This window comes from Nansenia antarctica (genome assembly GCF_963989245.1).
Source record: "Nansenia antarctica genome assembly, chromosome: 7".
Lineage (NCBI taxonomy): Eukaryota > Metazoa > Chordata > Actinopteri > Argentiniformes > Microstomatidae > Nansenia > Nansenia antarctica.
The window spans coordinates 954039-977114 of record NC_137677.1 but is presented as its reverse complement, the minus strand read 5'-3'; the positions used below and the strand labels follow the sequence as shown (position 1 = coordinate 977114).

Below are 23076 nucleotides of genomic sequence, written 5' to 3'. Positions count from 1 at the left end.
TATTCTCTCTTATCCTTGTGTGTTCCTCTGTGGATCTGCGCTGCCGTGTGCGCCTGAGAAGCTCTACTGAGAAGCTCTTCCACTGAGAGGTTCTTCCACCAGACTGAGCTTCAGCCAGGCAGCGCTGGACTAATAAATAACTGAGAGCTGATTGTTCACTGCGCCTGGAATGTGCGGAATGCGGGGCCCTCCAAGTCCCTCTGGGATCAAAAGCAGAACCGCAGAGAGAGGAAAGGGGGCAGGGCAGAGAGGAGAGGGGGGCAGGGCAGAGAGGAAAGGGGGCAGGGCCCTCAGAGAGGAAAGGGGTCAGAGCAGAGCAGAGAGAGGAAAGGGGGCAGGGCAGAGAGGAAAGGGGGCAGGGCAGAGAGGAGAGGAAAGGGGGCAGAGCAGAGAGGAAAGGGGGCAGAGAGGAGAGGAAAGGGGGGCAGGGCAGAGAGGAGAGGGGGCAGAGCAGAGAGGAAAGGGGGCGGGGCAGAGCAGAGAGGAGAGGGGGCAGGGCAGGGCAGAGAGGAAAGGGGGCAGGGCAGAGAGGAGAGGGGGCAGGGCAGAGCAGAGAGGAAAGGGGGCAGAGCAGAGAGGAGAGGGGGCAGAGCAGAGAGGAAAGGGGGCAGAGCAGAGAGGAAAGGGGGCAGGGCAGAGAGGAGAGGGGGCAGAGCAGAGCAGAGAGGAAAGGGGGCAGAGCAGAGAGGAGAGGGGGCAGGGCAGAGAGGAAAGGGGGCAGGGCAGAGCAGAGAGGAAAGGGGGCAGAGCAGAGCAGAGAGGAGAGGGGGCAGAGCAGAGAGGAGAGGGGGCAGAGCAGAGCAGAGAGGAAAGGGGGCAGAGCAGAGAGGAGAGGGGGCAGAGCAGAGAGGAAAGGGGGCAGAGCAGAGCAGAGAGGAAAGGGGGCAGAGCAGAGAGGAGAGGGGGCAGGGCAGAGCAGAGAGGAGAGGGGGCAGAGCAGAGAGGAGAGGGGGCAGGGCAGAGCAGAGAGGAAAGGGGGCAGGGCAGAGAGGAGAGGGGGCAGAGCAGAGAGGAGAGGGGGCAGAGCAGAGAGGAGAGGGGGCAGGGCAGAGCAGAGAGGAAAGGGGGCAGGGCAGAGAGGAGAGGGGGCAGAGCAGAGAGGAAAGGGGGCAGGGCAGAGAGGAGAGGGGGCAGAGCAGAGAGGAGAGGGGGCAGGGCAGAGCAGAGAGGAAAGGGGGCAGGGCAGAGAGGCAAGGGGGCAGAGCAGAGCAGAGAGGAAAGGGGGCAGAGCAGAGAGGAAGGGGGGCAGGGCAGAGAGGAGAGGGGGCAGAGCAGAGAGGAGAGGGGGCAGGGCAGAGAGGAGAGGGGGCAGAGCAGAGAGGAGAGGGGGCAGGGCAGGGCAGAGCAGAGAGGAAAGGGGGCAGAGCAGAGAGGAGAGGGGGCAGGGCAGAGAGGAAAGGGGCAGAGCAGAGCAGAGAGGAAAGGGGGCAGGGCAGAGAGGAGAGGGGGCAGAGCAGAGAGGAGAGGGGGCAGAGCAGAGAGGAAAGGGGGCAGAGCAGAGAGGAAAGGGGGCAGAGCAGAGAGGAGAGGGGGAAGGGCAGAGAGGAAAGGGGGCAGAGCAGAGAGGAGAGGGGGCAGGGCAGAGCAGAGAGGAAAGGGGGCAGAGCAGAGAGGAGAGGGGGCAGAGCAGAGCAGAGAGGAAAGGGGGCAGAGCAGAGCAGAGAGGGGGCAGAGCAGAGCAGAGAGGAAAGGGGGCAGAGCAGAGCAGAGAGGAAAGGGGGCAGAGAGGAGAGGAAAGGGGGCAGGGCAGAGAGGAAAGGGGGCAGAGCAGAGAGGAAAGGGGGCAGGGCAGAGAGGAGAGGGGGCAGGGCAGAGAGGAGAGGGGGCAGAGCAGAGAGGCAAGGGGGCAGAGCAGAGCAGAGAGGAAAGGGGGCAGGGCAGGGCAGAGAGGAGAGGGGGCAGAGCAGAGAGGAGAGGCAAGGGGGCAGGGCAGAGAGGAGAGGGGGCAGGGCAGAGCAGAGAGGAAAGGGGGCAGAGCAGAGCAGAGAGGAGAGGGGGCAGGGCAGAGAGGAAAGGGGGCAGGGCAGAGAGGAGAGGAAAGGGGGCAGAGCAGGGCAGAGAGGAGAGGGGGCAGAGCAGAGCAGAGAGGAGAGGGGGCAGGGCAGAGCAGAGAGGAAAGGGGGCAGAGCAGAGCAGAGAGGAGAGGGGGCAGGGCAGAGCAGAGAGGAAAGGGGGCAGGGCAGGGCAGAGAGGAAAGGGGGCAGAGCAGAGCAGAGAGGAGAGGGGGCAGGGCAGAGAGGAAAGGGGGCAGGGCAGAGAGGAGAGGAAAGGGGGCAGAGCAGGGCAGAGAGGAGAGGGGGCAGAGCAGAGCAGAGAGGAGAGGGGGCAGAGCAGAGCAGAGAGGAGAGGGGGCAGGGCAGAGAGGAAAGGAAAGGGGGCAGAGCAGAGAGGGAAGGAAAGGGGGCAGAGCAGAGAGGAGAGGGGGCAGAGCAGAGCAGAGAGGAAAGGGGGCAGGGCAGAGAGGAGAGGAAAGGGGGCAGAGCAGAGAGGAGAGGGGGCAGGGCAGAGAGGAGAGGGGGCAGAGCAGAGAGGAGAGGGGGCAGAGCAGAGCAGAGAGGAGAGGGGGGCAGGGCAGAGAGGAAAGGGGGCAGGGCAGAGAGGAAAGGGGGCAGAGCAGAGAGGAGAGGGGGCAGAGCAGAGCAGAGAGGAGAGGGGGGCAGGGCAGAGAGGAGAGGGGGCAGAGCAGAGCAGAGAGGAGAGGGGGCAGGGCAGAGAGGCAAGGGGGCAGAGCAGAGCAGAGAGGGGGCAGAGCAGAGAGGAGAGGAGCTGACTGCACCACCCTCCTCAGCCAGCTGGTTGTCGCCTGCCCTGTGTAATGTAAAGCGGTGTGTTTTGTTTAGCAGTTGGGGAAGATGGGCGTAATTAGCTGGAGCATGCTGTGCATAGAAGAGAGAGACAATTGGATCACTACTATTGTTGTGAAGAAGCAGAGCTTTAGTTTTTTATGGGCCAATGTTATGATCTTCTATCTTCATTCCTTGTGTAGTAATCTTAGACGTGGAAAGGAAAAGTGTTGTACTACTCCCAGTGAATAATACTGTTTCACACGCACGCACACACACACTCACACACACACACACACACACACACAATTTATAATCTCTCTAGAATCTCTAGTATGCTTGATACTGTTTCACACACAGACACACGCACAAAGACACACACACACACACAATTAAATAATCTCTCTAGAATCTCTTATAGTATGCTTGATAAGAAACATTTACACATAAAAACAACAAATCTGTAAATAAATCCCAACCACAAATCCCAACTAAGATGAATTGAGTTTCAAACAGCAGGCTATACATCCAGATAATATGTACAATGCTCATTAAACTGAAGCATTGATTGTTAGAAGCCTTTAAGGGCCTTTTGTTTGCATGTGCCTGGTAAATATTTAAGCCACGGCCCGTGCCAGTTAATTGCAGAGTGTGTGTCTGTGTGTGTGTGTGTGTGTGTGTGTGTGTGTGTGTGTGGACACGGAGAGGGAGAGGGGCGGGTGCGAGGCATGCTGCCTGCCAGCTGTCCACGGAGTGAAATCCCCCTTCCCCTCCTTAATCACGGCTCTGAGAGAGGCATTGTTCTCCCCGCGGCAGACATGACGGGGACAGCCCTGCCATCTGCTGCTCTCTCTCCCCTCCGCCACCATCACAACCAATACCAGCCTCCTGGCCTCCCCCCCCTCCACCATCACAACCAGCCCCAGCCTCCCTCCTCAACCCCCCTCCACCACCATCACAACCAGCCCCAGCCTCCCTCCTCAACCCCCCTCCGCCACCACCATCACAACCAACCCCAGCCTCCTGGCCTGGCCCGACCCGCATTCTTCACACAGATGCATGTTGGGGGACGCTGAGATCAGCTGGCGTTGGGGGGTTGAGGGGGGGTGAGGGGATTGAGGGGGTTGGCTGCATGTTGAAATAGGTGAGAGGGGCTTTATGGATTATGTGTATAGTATTAGTAGAGCCACCTGGAAGCATCTACTAGTTTTCTTTGGGCCAATTTGGGTTACAGCAAGTGGTTTGTGAAGCTTATGTGTTGTTGTAACAAGCCTCTACCTGCCACCAAACTCTTTCAGATACATAAATGCTTTATGTCAGACAAACAGCCGTACATACCTCAGTCAAATGACATCCTGGTTATTTGCATGGCAGTTTGTGGTCCAACTGTTGTTGCCACATCTTTCTCAGTGGTTGCCGGTAAACTGTCAGTTAGTCTGCTGACGTGCCAGGACTCCTCTGCTGGCTCAGCTAGATGATTACTCAGGGGATTTACACATACTGTATCATATCTTAGGTTAAAAGAACCAATCAGTCCTCTTTAAAGAGGTGGAGAACATTAAAATAACACAGTTCTTCTTGTATTCACATGCCTTTATGTTTGAATGAAGGACTTCATTCGTTTTTCTTGCTGTTCTATTTAAGCATTAATGAGGTTTCAGTCCACTTTGCTTTCACAGCACTATATTTCATTGGAACTCAAGCTATTGATTACTGCATTGCACCCTGGGTAATTATACACTGAACAGCACTGCAGACCTGAACTGAGCCCACCTCAGACCACCTCCCAAGATGGTCTCGGTTCTGTTCACTTTAAAGGAGTTTAGGAGTTTAATTGACTAAATTGAGTGATTTCGTGACGTTAGAATGATAAGGTTCTATCTCCATTTTTGGTCAAAATTGAGTTTTTTTGACATAATCTGATCCATTAGGTGTTTATTAATGCCTGTGTGGTGTTATTTTTTTAAATGTTGACATTTTTGAGTTAGTAATTAATAAAATACAAAGGTTCCATCTCACAAAACATAATGGAATGTAAAAACCTTGACGCTCAATATCTCTGAACTGCCCTAAACGAAGATAGAACCTTATCGAGTTATGCCCTGAGCTGTGGTCACTTCAACAAGCTGAAATGGTGGTTTATGTTGAAACATCTAAATGATCAGCAAGACATGCATGCCTTGGTTGGCCTATTGTGTATGCCTACAGGAACCATGTCATTCTAAGCTCACGGTTTGGGTTACGCCATGAAAAGGTGTGAAACAATCCAAACATTCCCTATGGTGGTGTGAAACACACACAGATGTAGAACATCTACAACCAGTGTTGTGGGAGATTAGAGCCATTAAGGACCTGTGAACTGGGCAAGTCATCAGAACCTGTTGTTGGCCGGGCTTCACTGGGACGACACAATGTGTCTCCCTGTGAGCTGGGAGCACCGGGAGGGAGGGAGGGGAGGGAGGGGGGGGGGGGAGGGAGAGAGAGAGAGAGCAAGAGAGAGAGAGAGAGACAGAGAGAGAGAGGGAGAGAGAGGGAGAGAGAGAGAGAGAGAGAGAGAGGGAGAGAGAGACAGAGAGAGAGAGAGGGAGAGAGAGAGGGAGACAGAGAGAATGACAGAGAGAGAGAGAGGGAGACAGAGAGAGAGACAGAGAGAGAGAGGGAGACAGAGAGAGAGGGAGACAGAGAGAGAGAGAGACAGAGAGACAGAGAGAGAGGGAGACAGAGAGAGAGGGAGAGAGAGACAGAGAGAGAGAGAGAGACAGAGAGGGAGAGAGAGAGAGAGAGGGAGGGGGGGGAGGGGGGAGAGGGGAGGGAGGGGAGGGGGGAAGGAGGGGAGGGAGGGAGGGGCCTTGTGATGGGAGGTGGGCCACGCCAGGCGCTGCAGCCTCCACTCCTTTTGTCTTCCTGCATAGGAGGAAATGGGCGCATTCCTCACATTACCATGTCCATGGGGCTGATTGAGTCTCTGTGTCTGCTGCTGCTATCGGGGGAGAGGGGGGGAGAGGGGGGGAGGGGAGGGGAGGGGAGGGCCACAGGCGGACGCCAACATTTTCTATTTAATGGGGCTTTTCCTTATAAACAATACACTTATAATACAATACTGCTGCATGCCTGTTGTGTTGTAATCCATAAACATAAACATTTGTTCTATAGAGACAACAGAGGGGATGTGTGTATGCTTAAATAGATACAGCACCTGATACCCAACTCAACATTATGGAAGATGGTACGTCCAAACAAACAAAGGCTTTTAGGTGATTTATCATGTTTTAAATAGTGAAAATAGAACAGTTTATTCAACATTTCAAAAGAAAAGGTTTCAAAATCAAATCAATTTGGACAAATATAACATTTCACACCATATACAATATAACACTTCACACCATAATGTGCTTTGAGTTGCATTTCATGTACGAAAGGCGCTATATAAATAACGCTTTACATACTTACTTACTATAATACATGTATCGCCTGTTACTCACAAAACAGAAAAACAATAGTTCTAATACTTAATGAAATACAGGATGCATTGCTATATTTTCTCCTATAATACTTGTTGACAGACTGTGATGTGTTCCGTCTAAAACATTCCCTGCTAGAGGAACCCCACAGAGTCTGGTAACGTCTGGCACATGGAGATCCACCGCACGCTAAACACCTCATTGTGACATGTCAGAGAACCATTAGACATCTGTTAGCCGAGCACTCAGAAACGGCTCAGAGCAAATATCAGCCTGCCATGAGGCCTGTCAAACAACTGCGTCTCAACAACATTTACACAAGTAATAATGTCGTTGAAGCCCAACTGAACAGAGGCCTACGCCAGCTGCTGAAACAGGGAACAGCAAACAAGCCAGACACAGGCCAAGCCTAATGGGCAGAAATTACTTTTCTCCAGGTATTCTCCTGTCCATATTACCTTTACCTATCTGCACAATGGGTCGTTCTCCTCATGAGAACACCTCAATGTTGCTTTCAGCTTGTCTTAACTGTTCCTCCTGAGACATCTACTGCCCCTCAGCACTGCGTCTCCTGAAGACACCCGCTTTTCCCCTCTACTGTGTCCCCTAAAAACGTCTATTGCCCCCCTTGTACTGCTTCTCTGTTTCTCCAGTGTCTAAATATAAAACAAACAAACAAACAAAAACAACCTAGGTTTAGAAGAAGGTGATAGAAGAAGGTTTTTCCTTCTAATTAATTAATTTTGCCATTTAGCAGACGCTTTTAATCCAAAGCGACTTACAATTACGAATTACAGGGACATTCCCCCTGGAGTAACTGAGGGCTAAGTGCCTTACCCAAGGGCACACTAGTAGTGGTGTGGTTTCAGGCGGGATTTGAACTCACAACCTTCCGATCACAAGTCCAACTCACTATCCACTAGAACACCACTACCACTACCTTCTATCAGTGGCCCCGGGCCTGAGCTGGATTACTCTTCCTGCTACGACTGGTGGACTGATGATTCACTTGCTTAGTATTCAAATGTATCGATTGTAAGTCGCTTTGGAATAAGGCGTCTGCTAAATGCCAAACGTTTAAAAATGTAAATGTTTCGTCCTGTCTTGACTTCAACTGTTCCAACTGCCAACCAGGACAACAACTGTATTTCTATTTAGCCACCTAACATTTCACCCGACATACAACAACATGGTGTTTGTGGACGTCCAGTAGTGCTGTCAGTCAGTCGTGGAGGGCCAGAGGCGGCTGGTGGGTTGTGGGTTGGCCCTGCCAGGGGTCGGAGGGCAGCAGCTGAGGTGATTACATCTCTGCAGCGTTTATTGCTGCCCTCCTGGCCTCTCATTTGACTAACCAAATCCATCCCCGGCCAGTAAGTGAAGATGCTTTGTGTTGATGGCCAGAACGGTCCCCCGTCTACAGCAGCTGCGGCCTCTTAGGTTTCCATTCAGACTGTATGATTGTCTGTGACCCTCCGTCCTTCCTACGGCCATATGTCACATCCTGGTCATCTGGACCGTGCATCACTTAGCCTAGCAGGTGAGTTAGCAGACACAGCTATGGCTATCAAACTATGACAACGTGAGCTTAGAATGATAAGGTTCTATCTCCGTTTAGAATGATAAGGTTCTATCCCCGTTTAGAATGATAAGGTTCTATCTCCGTTTAGAATGAGAAGGTTCTATCTCCGTTTAGGGCAGTTCAGAGATATTGAGCGTCAAAGTTTTTACATTCCATTATGTTTTGTGAGATGGAACCTTTGTATTTGATTAATTACTAACTAGAAAATGTCAACATTTAAAAAAAATAACACCACACAGGCATTAATAAACACCTAATGGATCAGATTATGTAAAAAACTCAATTTGGACCAAAAATGGAGATAGAACCTTATCATTCTAACGTCACGCTATGACATAGCATTCCTAAAACCAGTGTTTTAGGGGGGCTAGTGTAATCAAGTTGTCACCTGGAGGTAAAGATGCATTGGGTCATTATGTATTCCAAAATATATTGCTGGCATTAACATAATAATGTTAACATAATCAACATTACTGTAATAACTGTATAGATGGCTATATTCACTCTAAGTATAATAACATACAATTTTTGTCATTGAAAAATCGTGCTTATGGAGAAATTCTATTGCATCCGATGAATGGTGATGGTATGGCTTGGGGGCGTGGTTAAACAAAGCATATTAGCAGATAAAAATAGTTCCAGACAGCCAGGTATGAGTCAGGTGTTCTAAAGAGACTTAAAAACCCGACCATCCTCTGACTCTCCATTGACGTGCTCTTTGAATTTTAATTGAGCTCCACATGTCTCTCTGACAGCAGCGGCCTTCAAAGGCAGGTTACAATTTTCTCTTCTGTCGCACAAAAAACAATAGCAGCCTCAGAGAGCAGAGAGACAGAGAGAGAGAGAGAGAGAGAGAGAGAGAGAGAGAGAGAGAGAGAGAGAGAGAGAGCATCCGCGTCCAGAGAGAACAAAGAGCTGCTCTGTGTTTCAGAGGTGAGGATGAGACACTGGAGCCCCTTGATGCTGCTGATCAATGGCATCTCACTGGAAAAATACGTCAATACGCTTTAGTCTAAGACCATCAAAACCAATGAAACCATGATTCATTTGAATGTGGCATATCATAACTACACAAACGGGATATATGTTGTTAAAAGTGTTTAGAGTACGAACGTTAGTGGGAACGAACACTTTGCTCGGCTGCCCTCGGACAGGCGGTTCAGGACCATGTTCGCACGGACAAAATAGACTGAAGCTCAGCTTCTACCCCAGGGCCATTCAGGCCCTGAACACAGCAAAGACCTAGGTTCTAGGCCCTGGACAATCTAGACAATTTGATGGCAGCTACTAGATTGTAAACATAAGTGCAATATTGAAATACAACTGTGAACATTTCAAACCTGCAAACTGCGACACTTTAAATGAATGTGCAATAACACTATGTGCAATATGACAACCCTTGTGTACACAAGGTTCAGATATAGGAAAAGTTAGGATATTTATAGCATAGCATAGAGTACAGCACAGTGTTTTATTGTATAGTATAGTAGTATAGTATAGTGGATAGTGTACATAGCCTTTATTTATGTAAACCAGCTCTTTTCCCTTCTTGTTTTAAGTCTTTTTTCCAAGCACCAGGGGAGCCCCCCCTCCTAAATTTCGTTGTATGGTACCTGTACTGTATTAATGACAATAAAGACCATTCATTCATTCATTCAGTAGAAATAGCTAAAACATATACAGTTAGAAACTGAATCTACCTCTATGTTATTTTGTTATCATATCAACAATGGAATAATGTGAAAGTTTGGACGGGGAAAGTTGGTTGAGTCAGTGCTTACCCTTTCACTGGCAGCTGAGGGTCAAACATTCCTTGATGTCAGTGTTGCAGAAAACTATTTAAAGGTACCAAGCCCAATTTCGCCATTTCAGGAAAATAAACAGTTTTTGTTTGTACCTAAAACATCATTCTTCTTTTGTGATCGAGCTAGATTCCAACCCTTTGTTTTAGCCACTTGGTCTGTTTTGTTTAACCTAATCTGAAACAATGTTGTGGAAACGTAAGTGGCACAAAAATATTTCCAAATGCAACATTTAGAGGAATTTGCTTTTGTTTAGCATTCGTCAGAGATCTCAGTGTCAGTGTAAGCTTTTCCATTTAAGTAGTTTAGGGACATTTACATACATAGACATCTACATCTCTAAAATAGGTCAGCTTCCCTGAGAACTAAAGAATACTTCTATTCCACCTTCAGCCAAGTACTGTGGATTTAAAGCAACAGTATAAAAATCAATTTATGATGTGAACGATTTATTATCTGGAAGGTTTTTGGTAAAACAAATACTACATTCTTTCTATTCAGTATCAGATTGAGTGCTGCGGGCCAGGAGGGCAGTGTTTTGGGTAAACAAAGGCATATCTGCTGCCCTTGGGCTTCAGTGGCAGATGCACCTGTCAGTCCTCACCATGGTTCATCTGCAGAGAAAGCTTTACAACTGCTCCACCACACACCCTTAACAAATAGACCAACAACACAAGTACATACACACACGCACGCCATTTAAAAGTAGGGTTGTTACAGTTTAAATGTTTTTCTACTGTGGTGAGATAGAGAAGTATGTAACCCCCGCTTCTGCTCTGTGCACTCATTGTGTCTCACCACCTGTTCTACAAGAGGGGCCAGTGCAGCTGAACGTTTCTTTTCTCTCTCTCTCTCTCTCTCTCTCTCTCTCTCTCTCTCTCTCTCTCTCTCTCTCTCTCTCTCTCTCTCTCTCTCTCTCTCTCTCTCTCTCTCTCTCTCTCTCTCTCTCTCTCTCTCTCTCTCTCTCTCTCTCTCTCTCTCTCTCTCTCTCTCTCTCTCTCTCTCTCTCTCTCTCTCTCTCTCTCTCTCTCTCTCTCTCTCTCTCTCTCTCTCTCTCTCTCTCTCTCTCTCTCTCTCTCTCTCTCTCTCTCTCTCTCTCTCTCTCTCTCTCTCTCTCTCTCTCTCTCTCTCTCTCCAGTCTGCATTCCAAACAAAAGTCATTATGCTAACGACAGACCCTACCACTATCAGCTGCAGTCAATATACAGTTTTCTGGACAAACTTTGGCTGTACAGGCGAGTTTTATGAGAAAGAAGTTGCCGGCATTTTTGATCAGGATAATTCAGCTTACCATTTTTACATGTTCTCAAATGTGTTCTGTATTGAATGAGGATACGATTTATGTGACACACAACTGCATGTTACACATGCATATAGAAACTCTCCTGTCTGCCTCTATCCTGACCCATTTACATTGACATGTTTGGCGTTTAGCAGACGCCTTATTCCAAAGCGACTTACAAACAATCGATACATTTGACTAAGCAAGTGAATCATCAATCCACCAGTCGTAGCAGGAAGAGTAATGCAGCTCATATCAGGCCCGGGACCATTGATAGAAGGAAAACCCTTCTTCTAGCACCTTCTATGCACAGACCCGGCACTGTGCACCCGCAGCAGATGGCTGGGTGGATAAGCCATCACTTCCAGGGCTGATAGAGACGTCTCCCCGGGCCCTGCTGACTGGTGCTCCAGATCGGCTCATCAGCCATTGAAATGAGATGGATGCCTCTCTGCTCGCAGCCTAGTGACAACGCAGACACAGCCTTACACAGAAGGCAGGTGGTGGAGCGCTGGCGTGGGGGGGGGGCGCAAATACCTCCCTCCCAAGTTACTGGGACTCTGGGGGTTAAATTCATAAGGGGGGAGAGGGGACGGCGACCGAAAAATACATTTAAACATTTATTCTGTTGAGTTTTAAAGAACACAGAGTGAGCAAATCACATACATCGTCTGTGGATTTTTAGAGAGCAATAACATTTCCAAGTTTACAGAGCAAAATGTTGCTGTTACAGTGGGTGAACTGTAAAACCGCCCAAACCACCAGCAACGTGGACATACAACAACAGTGTTCTTGGGAGACAGCGGCGGCGGAAACTATATATTTCTGCTAGAAGGAATAATGGAATAGCAGCGATACATTTTGGAGAAAAGAAAAATCACTTCCAAAAGCCACAACACATCTAACACCTGCTAGGAAGCGCTTCGTCTGTGGACGTTACTGAGGCTGAGACAGTGTGTTCATGGTAGTGGTGGTAGCTCTCTCTGGCATACAGTCACTAGGCTAGCAGCTGTGTCTGAATAGCCTGCTGTGCTTCATGGCACAATAAATGGCTTTCTTGATATCCGATAAAGGTTTATTTGTCATATACACAGAACACAACCGTAGATGGTGCAATATGGTAATAATAAAACAATAACATATGGTAGCAATAGTAGTAAGCAGCAGGAACATAACAACAATGGTGGGGTGGCAAGATGAATACACAGGGTTCCTACAAGTTTCAACAAGTCAAATTTAAGACCTTTTTTTAGACCTTGAATAGCATTTTAGACCTATTCGCGGCACCATATGATAGCTTTTTGTCATCCTCGAGGTGATAAAATAAGGGATTTCACTGCCATACAGACAAAAAAAGGAAGCGAATTGGCATTTTTGGGGTTCCAGCTTGATTTATTTCCGTGTAAATACTAGGTGTGGTCGGACTGACTTCCTTGCAGGATCTCTACTTGGAGGTCATAAGAACTATTAGCAGTTCAACGTTCTGTCCAGAAAGTCACAATTAAAACCAAGATAAAGAGCAAAGAGCAAAGCCCACGGCACCGGGTTGAACATGATATTGTAATTTCAAGTAATTTTTCTAACAGGATCAAGATTAGATACTAGATACTGTTCAACCACTGGGTTTTGATTTGATTTAATTAGACGCAGTCACAAAGCAGAAAACCCAATTCTCCAGAACCACAATTATAACTCCCCCTCATCTCACTGTATAAGAGCCAGAAACATTAAACTGATTACTACAACAATCAAAATCATTAACAATCAAATCATGTGAGATGGAACGAGGAGATTATTTCTGATAGTAACAAGACAAGACTCTATGAACAATGACTGTGAAACCAAACTAATGAAAGCGGGCTGTTTCTGTGGCGTTGAGCTCTTGGAGTCCAACAAGATCTCCCTGACAAACGAATGTTGCTGTGTGTTCTGGACAGGGGATCCCTGGCATGGACACAAATATGTCGACTGAAATGACTCAGAGAAGGACAAACTTTGGAGTGATCATAAACATCAGCCAGGATTTATATAACCAATGTGCTGTTAACACCCTTTCCCACGATGTCCCCAAGCCTGTACGACATTCCCCAAAAGAGCCAAAAGTGATGATTGTGATGTACCAAGTGTAAAGCATTAGATAGGTCTATATCCTTCCTGGTTGAAATAATAATAAAAAACCCACCCAGGTGATTTGTTTGATACAGGATCATCTGTGGTTGGTTATGACCGTGGAGTCAGTCAGTTGAAAAGCTTTTTAGCCATTCGTGTAACCCCCCCTGACACCCCCATCCGCTGCTGTGGAGCGGTATGTCGTTAGACCGAGCGGTTTGTGAAAAGCTTTGGGATTGACACAGTTTCCCCTCCTGTCTGCCCCCCACCTCTGTCCCCTGATTGTCTGACTACGTGTTTCTGGCAATTTGCTCCCATTGTGCGGCACTTCCTGATAGGAGGTGCTCTGGGGAGACTGGGCTCAGTCAACTGCAAAGGAATGCGGACGACGGGCCTTTCTGAAATTACGGATGTTCCTTTGGATTTCTGAGGCCAATTCCTGCCATTTTCCAGAGAGGTGTAGGGAGACCATACATACATAGAGAGGTGTGTGGAGACCATACATACATAGAGAGGTGTATGGAGCGAGCTGTGCAGGCCACACATACATAAAGAGCACAACCTAGATCTATCTATCTATCTAACTATGTATCTATCTATCTATCTATGTATGTATGTATCTATCTATCTATCTATCTATGTATGTATCTATCTATCTATCTATATGTTGGGTATTTGTAAGGTAATGCAAATATGCATTACTATACAAATACTCAACACAAGCACAATGGATTATAATTAGAACTACAGTATATATGTATATAAATAAAATACAAATTCAACAACCACTGAAATTAACCCATAAGACAACACAAACAAACAAACACTAAGATTGAATTGTGATGGTAAAAAGACACAACAACAGTGTTATTATTTCCTAATCTACACAGACACAAGTCATACCAACATCATAGATAGTAATTACCACCTGACAAGGCAAAGGCAGGGGGAAGTTGGCTGTTGTACCCACGGGCTATCCTAAACCGCTGAAGCTGATACTACAAAGAAATCTGAGGAGGGGTGTGGGGGGTGGGGGTGTTGGCTTTGACAACATCTCCTCCAGTCACCTGAGGCTGGTATTTCCTCCACAGTTTCACCAGACATACCTGGTCCCCAAGAACCATGTACTAAACTCTCGTGACAGAGATCAAAAAGGGGAACTAGTCTAGTCTAACCCCATTAGTTCTCCAACTGTGAGCCGATGTACGCTGAGACATAATGTGCTTACACGTTTTCGGCAGTCTGCATGCACATCAGACAGACACTGAAACTCCCCACCCCCCTCCCCCTCCCCCCCTCCCCATGACTTCCCCTTGGCAAAAACCAGAATATCTTCATTCCTTTCCACACAAATATCTGAGATACTCTCCCACGAAAGCCTTATCACTGAACAACTGTTTTCAATGTGCAAATTGTTTGGCTGCCATGACTTCATAGACACATGTCAGTGGAGTCTATAAAGTCCTTTGTGGTCTCAACAACAATGACAAGCGAAACAAATACAAATTACCGTAGCTTAACCTTATACGCAACGATCAAAGGATCACAGACACACAGACAGACAGACACAGACAGACACAGATAGATAGACAGACAGACAGACAGACAGACAGAGAGACAGACAGACAGACAGACACAGACTGACTGACTGACAGACACAGACAGACACACAGACAGACACAGACAGACACACAGATAGACACAGACAGAGACAGACACAGACAGACAGACAGACACAGACAGACAGACACAGACACAGACACAGACACAGACACAGACACAGACAGACAGACACAGACAGACCTCAACGTGACTGGGGACAGCCAGACAGACAGACAGAGCTCAACGTGACTGGGGACAGACACAGACAGACAGACAGACAGACCTCAACGTGACTGGGGACAGACAGACAGACCTCAACGTGACTGAGGACAGACAGACAGACAGACAGACAGACAGACCTCAACGTGACTGGGGACAGACAGACAGACAGACAGACAGACCTCAACGTGACTGGGGACAGACAGACAGACACAGACAGACAGACAGACACGTGACTGGGGACAGCCATCCGTGTTGTTTACTGAGTGAGACTGGGAGCAGCTCCAGGGAAGGCGGTGTATGTTTGTCATCAACAGAGTCTTTACATGACCAGCATTCCATACCACCACCATGAGGCAGGGAGGCAGACGTGACAAGAGAGGCCAGGTTCCGCTAGGTCTTAAGTCTGACATCCAACCGTTCCATTTATATCAACGTGGGAATCATACAGAGCAAGTTACAAACCAGCTTTTAAAACCAGAACGAAAGGCAAGACGTCAAACCTCTTACACCCAGATAGAGAAGTGTCATTGTCCACAAACAGAGGCAAGATGTCAAGATATGGAAAACCCTCTATGTTTATTTTTGTAAGGGGCATGAAAAATCATTATTTTATCTGTGTTCATCACCAAGAAGATCTGTTTAAAGTCATTAAACAGGACAGGCCTCCGTCTCAACCACGGCAGAGAGCTCGGACTGACTGAACAAACACCTCATGACAAGCCCTGGGAATGCTGGGGTGACCCCCCCCCCACACACACACACACTAGAGGACAGATTTACCCCCCCACCAGAGGACAGACTGGGGGTAGAGAGAATAGGGAGCAGGAGAAGGGGTCATGAGGAAATCCCCCCCTGGCCACGGCAGATAAAGGTCAGGAAACACTAATGTTGTGATACAAACCCAGCCTCCCTCCCTCCCTCCCCTCTCCCATGGAAAAGCAGCATGTGTGTGTGTGTTGGGGGGGGACCTGCAGGCCACTGATAACGCGTCGTAAGGCAGCCGATGAAGCGGCTGATGACATCAACAGCCCAGGTTCCCGAGACAGAGGAGAAGGGGAGATAAAGAAATCCTAAATCCTAACAGTGACACTCACGCTCACGTCCGTCAGTCACGGCTCGGCCCGGCTCTGATAGGAGGCTGGGAGAAAAACAACAACAGGTGAGGTTTATCAATTCAAAACAAACCGTGAATGTGTTAAATACATCATTCGCTCCTTGAAGCAGAGCGATGGCAACAAACACACACACAAATAACACATTCATTTAATTGTTTTCCTATGAAAGATAAAGCACAATGAGGCACAATGAGAATGTGAAATACATCGCCAAGGCCTTTGGCCCCTAGTCAATGTTTCAGTTTTGCTTGGTTTGTTTTCTGTTTTGTCTGTCTGATCATTTCCCTTAGAATTGTAAAGCGTCCTTGGGTTTTTTGAAAGGCGCTATAGTAATTAAAGTTATTATTATTATGATATTACCTTCATTGCTTTTTGGAGAGAGAGAGTTTATTATAGACAGAAGAGCCACTCCAGAATGTTCTGTACCCTTAGCAGACACAGTTTTGCGTCTATACATCATAAATTTAGCAAAGTGCTTGTAAACGGCCCAGTAACCATCATAAAACGTCACTCACACCCTCGGCCTTCAATCATGCTTGCATAACGGATGCCGAACATTCCTCCGTCTCTCCCTGTGGACTGCGGTTGGTTAATCTCGGTTACCGATACTTCCTCACTCAGATTGATGAGACAGGTACAGTATGTACCTATGTACGTGAGGCTGCAGACATCGCCCTAAGCTAATTCTACAGTCGATGAATACCTATATCTTTAGTAAAGTAAGTTACACTATAACTGCTTACTATCAACTTCAATAGAAGTCTGTAACTTGAAACAACTTGAAATTTCGAGTTGGCCGTATGAAATAGTCTGAAAGTCAACCACGAGATCCAGCTGATTTATGACACACGGTAAGTACCCCAGGAGAGTGATCACCACAGGTGACGACGCTTCTCCCTCTGATCTTCTCAAACACTGACTATTTTATGACCTGGATAATTAACATTCTTGAAAGGCAGTTAGTAGTAGGACCAAAGTGGACAAGGGAAATCACTGAGATGCTTTGTTTGTGACTGGGCAGAGGGTATGAGTGTTTGTGACTGGTCAGAGGGTTAGAGGGCAGAGGTACTCTCAGAGGAACGAGATTCCAGTTAGGAAATCGTAGGAAATTAGTCAGACAAATAAGAATAATGACACAGACACAGTCGACCAGGTTCCCACCATGTTTCCCCTGGACAATAAGTCCCCCTTCCTAACCGTATCCTGCCCTTTCACTTCTCCATGGACATGAGGGGAACAGAGATGAACAATGGCAGCCGTTTAAGACAGTAAATATCTGAAAATCATCAGTGTAACTTATGACAATCATGAATAAAGATCATTTCAGATCTGATGCTTTTGGTTTTCAACATCATATAATCATGGTTGGATGTGAATCATTTGTCATGTGTTTTTCCTTCTCTCTGAGGCTACATAGTACATCATACTCTACATTCACCATATTTCAGTGAGAGCTGCGTGACATGTCACCTCTTCCTAAACTGTAAATGAGGAAGGGCGTCTATTTAGACATATTTCTGGTGAAAGAACTCAATAATCAAAAAAATGAACAGCTGTTTACGTCAACGGCCCTGAAAGAATGTAAACCGGGGGACTGACTCCTCCCCCCCTCAATCCCTCACTGAATCCCAGGATGTCTGCGGAAAGTAGATCCCACTGACATGTTTACATTGTTCTTCTATATCGCTCTTTCAGATACGGCACACCCACCTCTCTTGCCAACTTTCTGATTAGAATAACTGTGTTTTCTCAACTATCTCAATTGTTTAAGTACCAAAAGCTGCAGGTATCCCATGTTGTACATCAGTATATTGGCAGGCCATATGGTAAATGGTAAATGGACTGCACTTATATAGCGCCTTTATCCAAAGCGCTTTACAACGGCCTCTCATTCACCCATTCACACACCATGCAAGGTGCCGGCCCGCTCACTGGGAGCAATTTTGGGGTTCAGTGTCTTGCCCAAGGACACTTCGACATGTGGCCAGCCGGGGCTCGACTCGAACCGCCGATCTGCCAACCTTGCGATCATTAGACGCCGGCTCTACCTCCTGAGCCACAGCCACCCAACAACCGTATCATCCCACCTCTCATACACATGTGAATGGAGCCTTAACTGATCTGAGAGCTCCTCCACTTACTACTGTACCACTGGCCTCATGTACAGTAGGGTCAGGACCTCTTACCAACTGCACTGATCTCTGTGGACAAGTGATGGGCTTTGGACAAGCTCTCCTACTTCCAATGATGAGAATATGTGTTAGGGTTAGGGTTATGTGTTATCTGTGTTTGGTCTCCGTGACTTATCTACTTTTCCAATCGAATTTCATGTTTTGCAAATATGGATGAATATGGACTGATTACAAAAATAAACATTCAACCAACCATCAACCATCTTTGTCATTGTTACCATATCTGCCACCTAACATTCTATTCAGAATTCACAATAGGAAACGTAAACAGGACCACAGTGGTGCAGAGGGAGGGATTACCCTGTCTCTCCCTCCGCAGTCGTGAAACACCAAACACAACACTGCACAAAGGTCACTATCAACTGCAGCTCTCTGTTACGTAAGAGGTGATAATACCCAGGCATGGAGAGCGTGGTGAGCCTGGGATGCTTGTGGTGACACAGCAACTCAGAACTAATTAAGGTTCCATGGCTGCCCTCATTAGCTGGGAACGAGGAAGGCAACGTAGAGAGCTTTTACATAGCAGAGGTCGTACCCAACAACATCAAAGGCTCGTTTTCCGAATGGACACATCAGAGTTCAACTGAGAAATAAATCCTCTACTTTCTAGGGCTGAATTATATGCAATATCACACGAGAGAGAGTGCTGTTATACTGAATATCAGCACGGCTGTGATTGGGTCGTAGGTACGAGGCCGCAGGCCAAATTATGATTTGTTTGTTTATTTAATCAGTTATTTTGGCTCCGTCAAGAAAAATTTGTTCCGCAACTGGACTGTTGCCTAGTAACCTGAACACAAACATCTGCAGGCTAGCTACTTTGTATTAACGGTCATTTCGGAGTGATACATATAGTTAAAAGTCCCAGTGCTGTTATACTGTATATCAGCACTCATGGAATGCCTCTTGTCCAATCAAATTACTTGGTCGGAACTAACTGTTGTATAATGTTGCATAAAAACATCCTTCAGTATCGAAGTTCAGACGATTAATAACAGAAACATTTATTGATAATCTGTTGATTATTTGAAGAGTATCTATAGATGGATTACCCTACCCAAATACATTAATAACTTTTGCATGCAATGCAACTGCGCATTAGTCTCACATTACTTAGAAGGGCCAATATAACTGTCCCCATATAGGCCTTTACACATCATACTAAAGTATACCCTAGGCTGTTCCCACTGTGTAGAACCAGATACCACTATTAACCCTCACGTCTGCTATTAGTGGACCAGGGGTCAGCATAAGAGCCTACTTAGGCTATGATCTCATCTAACGCCCGTGTAACCCAACCACCAATCTGACTCAGACGACCAAGACAGAGAGTATGGGAGCTGACAACCAGACCTCTTCCCTCATCCTATTAAAACACCAGGTTGACTATAACCGTGGTGACCAATCAGCACGTCTGTATGGTCACGATGGGTCATCGTGTGTTAGAGGAGTGAGTCCTTTTCCCCCCCCCTCTCTCTCTGTCTCTCTGGCAGCGTTCCACCCGTGCACAGAGAGACCCCCGCTGCACACGCACAGGCTGACAAGACCGCGCCCCTCTCTGTCTCTGCAGCATTCCAAGCATCCTGTGGCGGGTGTCTGGAGTTCCAAAGCTCCAAGGCCGGTCCGGCCAACTTGCACCCCCCCCCCCCCACCCCCACCCCCGCCTGCTCCCCTCCTCACCCCCCCCCCCCCACCCCCCCACGCCCTCTCAGACTCGTGAACAATGAGACATTCCCGTCAAACAAGGGGACGGACCGGGTCGGAGCTGGAAGTGGGACAGGGACAGACAAGAGGCACGACAGGCATGCTCGCCGAGGGCCCCGCCACGGAATGTGAGATAAAGAATGCTGCTGCACGCACGCACGCACGCACGCACGCAGGCCGGCCAGCAAAGCAACAATCGTGGGAAAGTCGCTTTCACTTCTTATCTTGTTTTAAGGAATTTCAGCCATTTGACGAAAAAAGGCATGCAATCATATTCCATGACGGCGAAAATAAATGTGTGTGTAGGGGCTCATCTCTCAGTGAAAACATAAATAAGTGCTGATAACTGTAATCTCTAATCTACTGTACAAAGAGACAGCTGCTTTTATTTAGGATTTGGGTTAAAAGAAATATCCCTCTGCCATAGGCACACATGGGATGCAATTGATTGGCATCATAAAATATGTAAAAAACAGATGACAATTGCTATAAAACCAACGGCCATTAATGTCAACGAGAAAAATATGGTCTGTGAAAAATATTTGCCAGAAAAAGAAAAAAAAGTATTGTGTATTGCAGCTCTAGCACCTGGTTTAGGATATAAACCCACCATATGGTTTATATGTTTGGGCTAAAACATTCCGATATCCCTCGGAGCATCAGAGATGTCATTCCTTCCCGTGGTCTGGACTCCCCTGGCAGTCTGCAGCGGTTCTGTGGCCAGACCCCGTCTCAACCATTAACCCTCTCAGCCAGACCCCGTCTCAACCATTAACCCTCTCAGCCAGACCCCGTCTCAACCATTAACCCTCTCAGCCAGGCTATACTCTGCTATACTCTGCTATACTCTTCTATACTCAGCCAGGCTATACTCTGCTATACTCTTCTATACTCAGCCAGGCTATACTCTGCTATACTCTGCTATACTCTGCTATACTCTCCTCTCAGCCAGGCTATACTCTACTATACTCTGCTATACTCAGCCAGGCTATACTCTCCTATACTCTGCTATACTCAGCCAGGCTATACTCTCCTATACTCTGCTATACTCAGCCAGGCTATACTCTCCTATACTCTGCTATGCTCTCCTCTCAGCCAGGCTATACTCTGCTATAGTTCAGAGTCATCAGAAGACCTTTAGAGTGGAACGTTTTGGAACAGGGAGATAATTCCACGTTTATGTAAATAATCTATCTTCACTCTCTCCACATGACTTGTTGTGATGTTGAAGATTAGCACACAGCTCTTCTTCCACCAAATACCTCAGATCCACTTTCTCCCCTCTCTCAAGACGAGCAGACTATTTATATTCTACAAATGATCATTCCATAGTTCCTCATCCAGTGTTCAGTAAACTGAACTCATCCTCAACATCTTAAATATCAGCACTGTACATGATGACCAGACAGAGTAGCTGTACGTGTGAGTGTGTGTGCCACTATGCATCTGTCTGATGACCAGTCAGAGTAGCTGTATGTGTGTGTGTGTGCCCACTATGCATCTGTCTATCTGGGATTGGATCCACTAAAAAGAGGCATACCCGTTTGCACACGATCTCCATCTGTGTTCCACAGTTGAAACACCACACGCGTTGTTGGCGGAGCGTTTGCTTGGAACACAGATAGCAGCACAGTGTTGTTGTTGGCAGACAGGCCTGCGTCTCTGTTAGAGTCACACACACACCAATGTCTCTGTTAGAGTCACACACACACCAATGCAGGGAGGCCTTCCACTCATTCTGGTCTGGCGGTACTACGGGTCAGACTGCTGCTCTACGAGCTGCTTCAGAACTCACTGTGTCCAAACCAGGTGGTTCAGAACTCACTGTGTCCAAACCAGGCGGTTCAGAAGATAGTGTTATTCCCTGGTCCAAATCGCCCTGTACTCAACAGAATGCAAAATATGTTCCGAAGACTAAATGACGTCAGTAAACTAGCAGCTCCGCGGAGTTTAGCAATGAGGCAGAGTTCAGACACGGCTACGGTATGTTCGTTGATTTATGAGTGTACAAGACTATTTAACATTCCTTACGATGAGTGTCGGGACCACTAGTCATTTCTCAAATGTCAACTAAACAAACCAATGAAAAGCAGAGTCTTGAGCTTTGATGCTGTTGTGTGATACTTATTTGAGTATAAATCAGGGGAAAACTTGAAAACTGACAACTTGTGAAACCTTGATTCAATTACCCAACGTCTAACCTCGACACAACGAGCTAATTGAGGACAAGCTAACCTCTGGCAACGGTTCTCCATTGTCTCAGCCCTAGGTAGAATAATCATCTCTCTGGTATGATGCCTTGCTTGAGTATATAACTGCACCCTCTGCTGGTGGTTTTCAGGCAGGGGGCAAAAACTAAGACTAAAAGCATAACTTCACCACTCCATATATTAGGAGTATAGGAGTATAGGAATGACCCTCTAGATGGAGTACATTTACATTTACATTTACATTTACATTTTTCGCATTTAGCAGACGCCTTATTCCAAAGCGACTTACAATCGATACATTTGAATACTAAGTATGTGAATCATCAGTCCACCATTCGTAGCAGGAAGAGTAATCCAGCTCAGGCCCGGGGCCACTGATAGAAGGAAAAACCTTCTCCTATCACCTTCTTCTAAAACCTAGTTTATTTAAAAAATATATATATATATACTGGAGGAACAGAGAAACTACAAGGGGGCAATAGACGTTCTTAGGGACACAGTAAAGGGGAAAGCGGGTGTCTTTAGGAGACGCAGTGCAGAGGGGCAGAAGATGTCTCAGGAGGGACATCTTCAGGAGTAGGACTCATGATCCGTATCTTAAAAGGATTCTAACTAGGTGATCAGAGCGAGTGGAGGGAGTGAGAGTCACTAGTGAGAAGCTGAACTACAAAAACAATCGATAAACAAACAGGCCATCATGTCCGTTTCTATCCCATTCTTGTTTACCTCTCCATCACTCACCGAGTGTTGTGTTGTTGTGTTGTTGTGTTGTTGTACAACTGTAGAAGAAGACTGAGTTATGTGACTACTCCCTACGTCTCTCTCTCTCTCTCCCATCCTCCTTGCCCTGGTCCTAAATCAGACGTGCTATCCTTCCCTCCCTCCTCACGGCCCCCTAAAAGAATCTCCACAAATCAAAACCTTCTTCTCACTTCTCTCCTCAGAGACTCGGAGACACGTCGGCCTAACAGCCAAATTCCTTAGGCCCTGTTTTGTTGGGCCTCGCAGTGTCGGT

At 47.1% G+C, this 23076-nt stretch overlaps 1 protein-coding gene across 1 annotated transcript in view; it reads right to left on the bottom strand.

The window, feature by feature from the left end:
- Positions 1-3763: 3763 nt before the first annotated feature.
- The window catches only part of cep63 (centrosomal protein 63), a gene marked incomplete at both ends in the record, with an annotated part of 39632 nt that continues 20319 nt past the window's right edge, over positions 3764-23076 (bottom strand). The window contains 2 exons of the mRNA XM_080535963.1: positions 3764-3865; positions 5724-5763. Coding sequence (XP_080392089.1) covers positions 3764-3865; positions 5724-5763 — 142 coding nt within the window. The remainder of the gene's footprint in view (positions 3866-5723; positions 5764-23076) is intronic.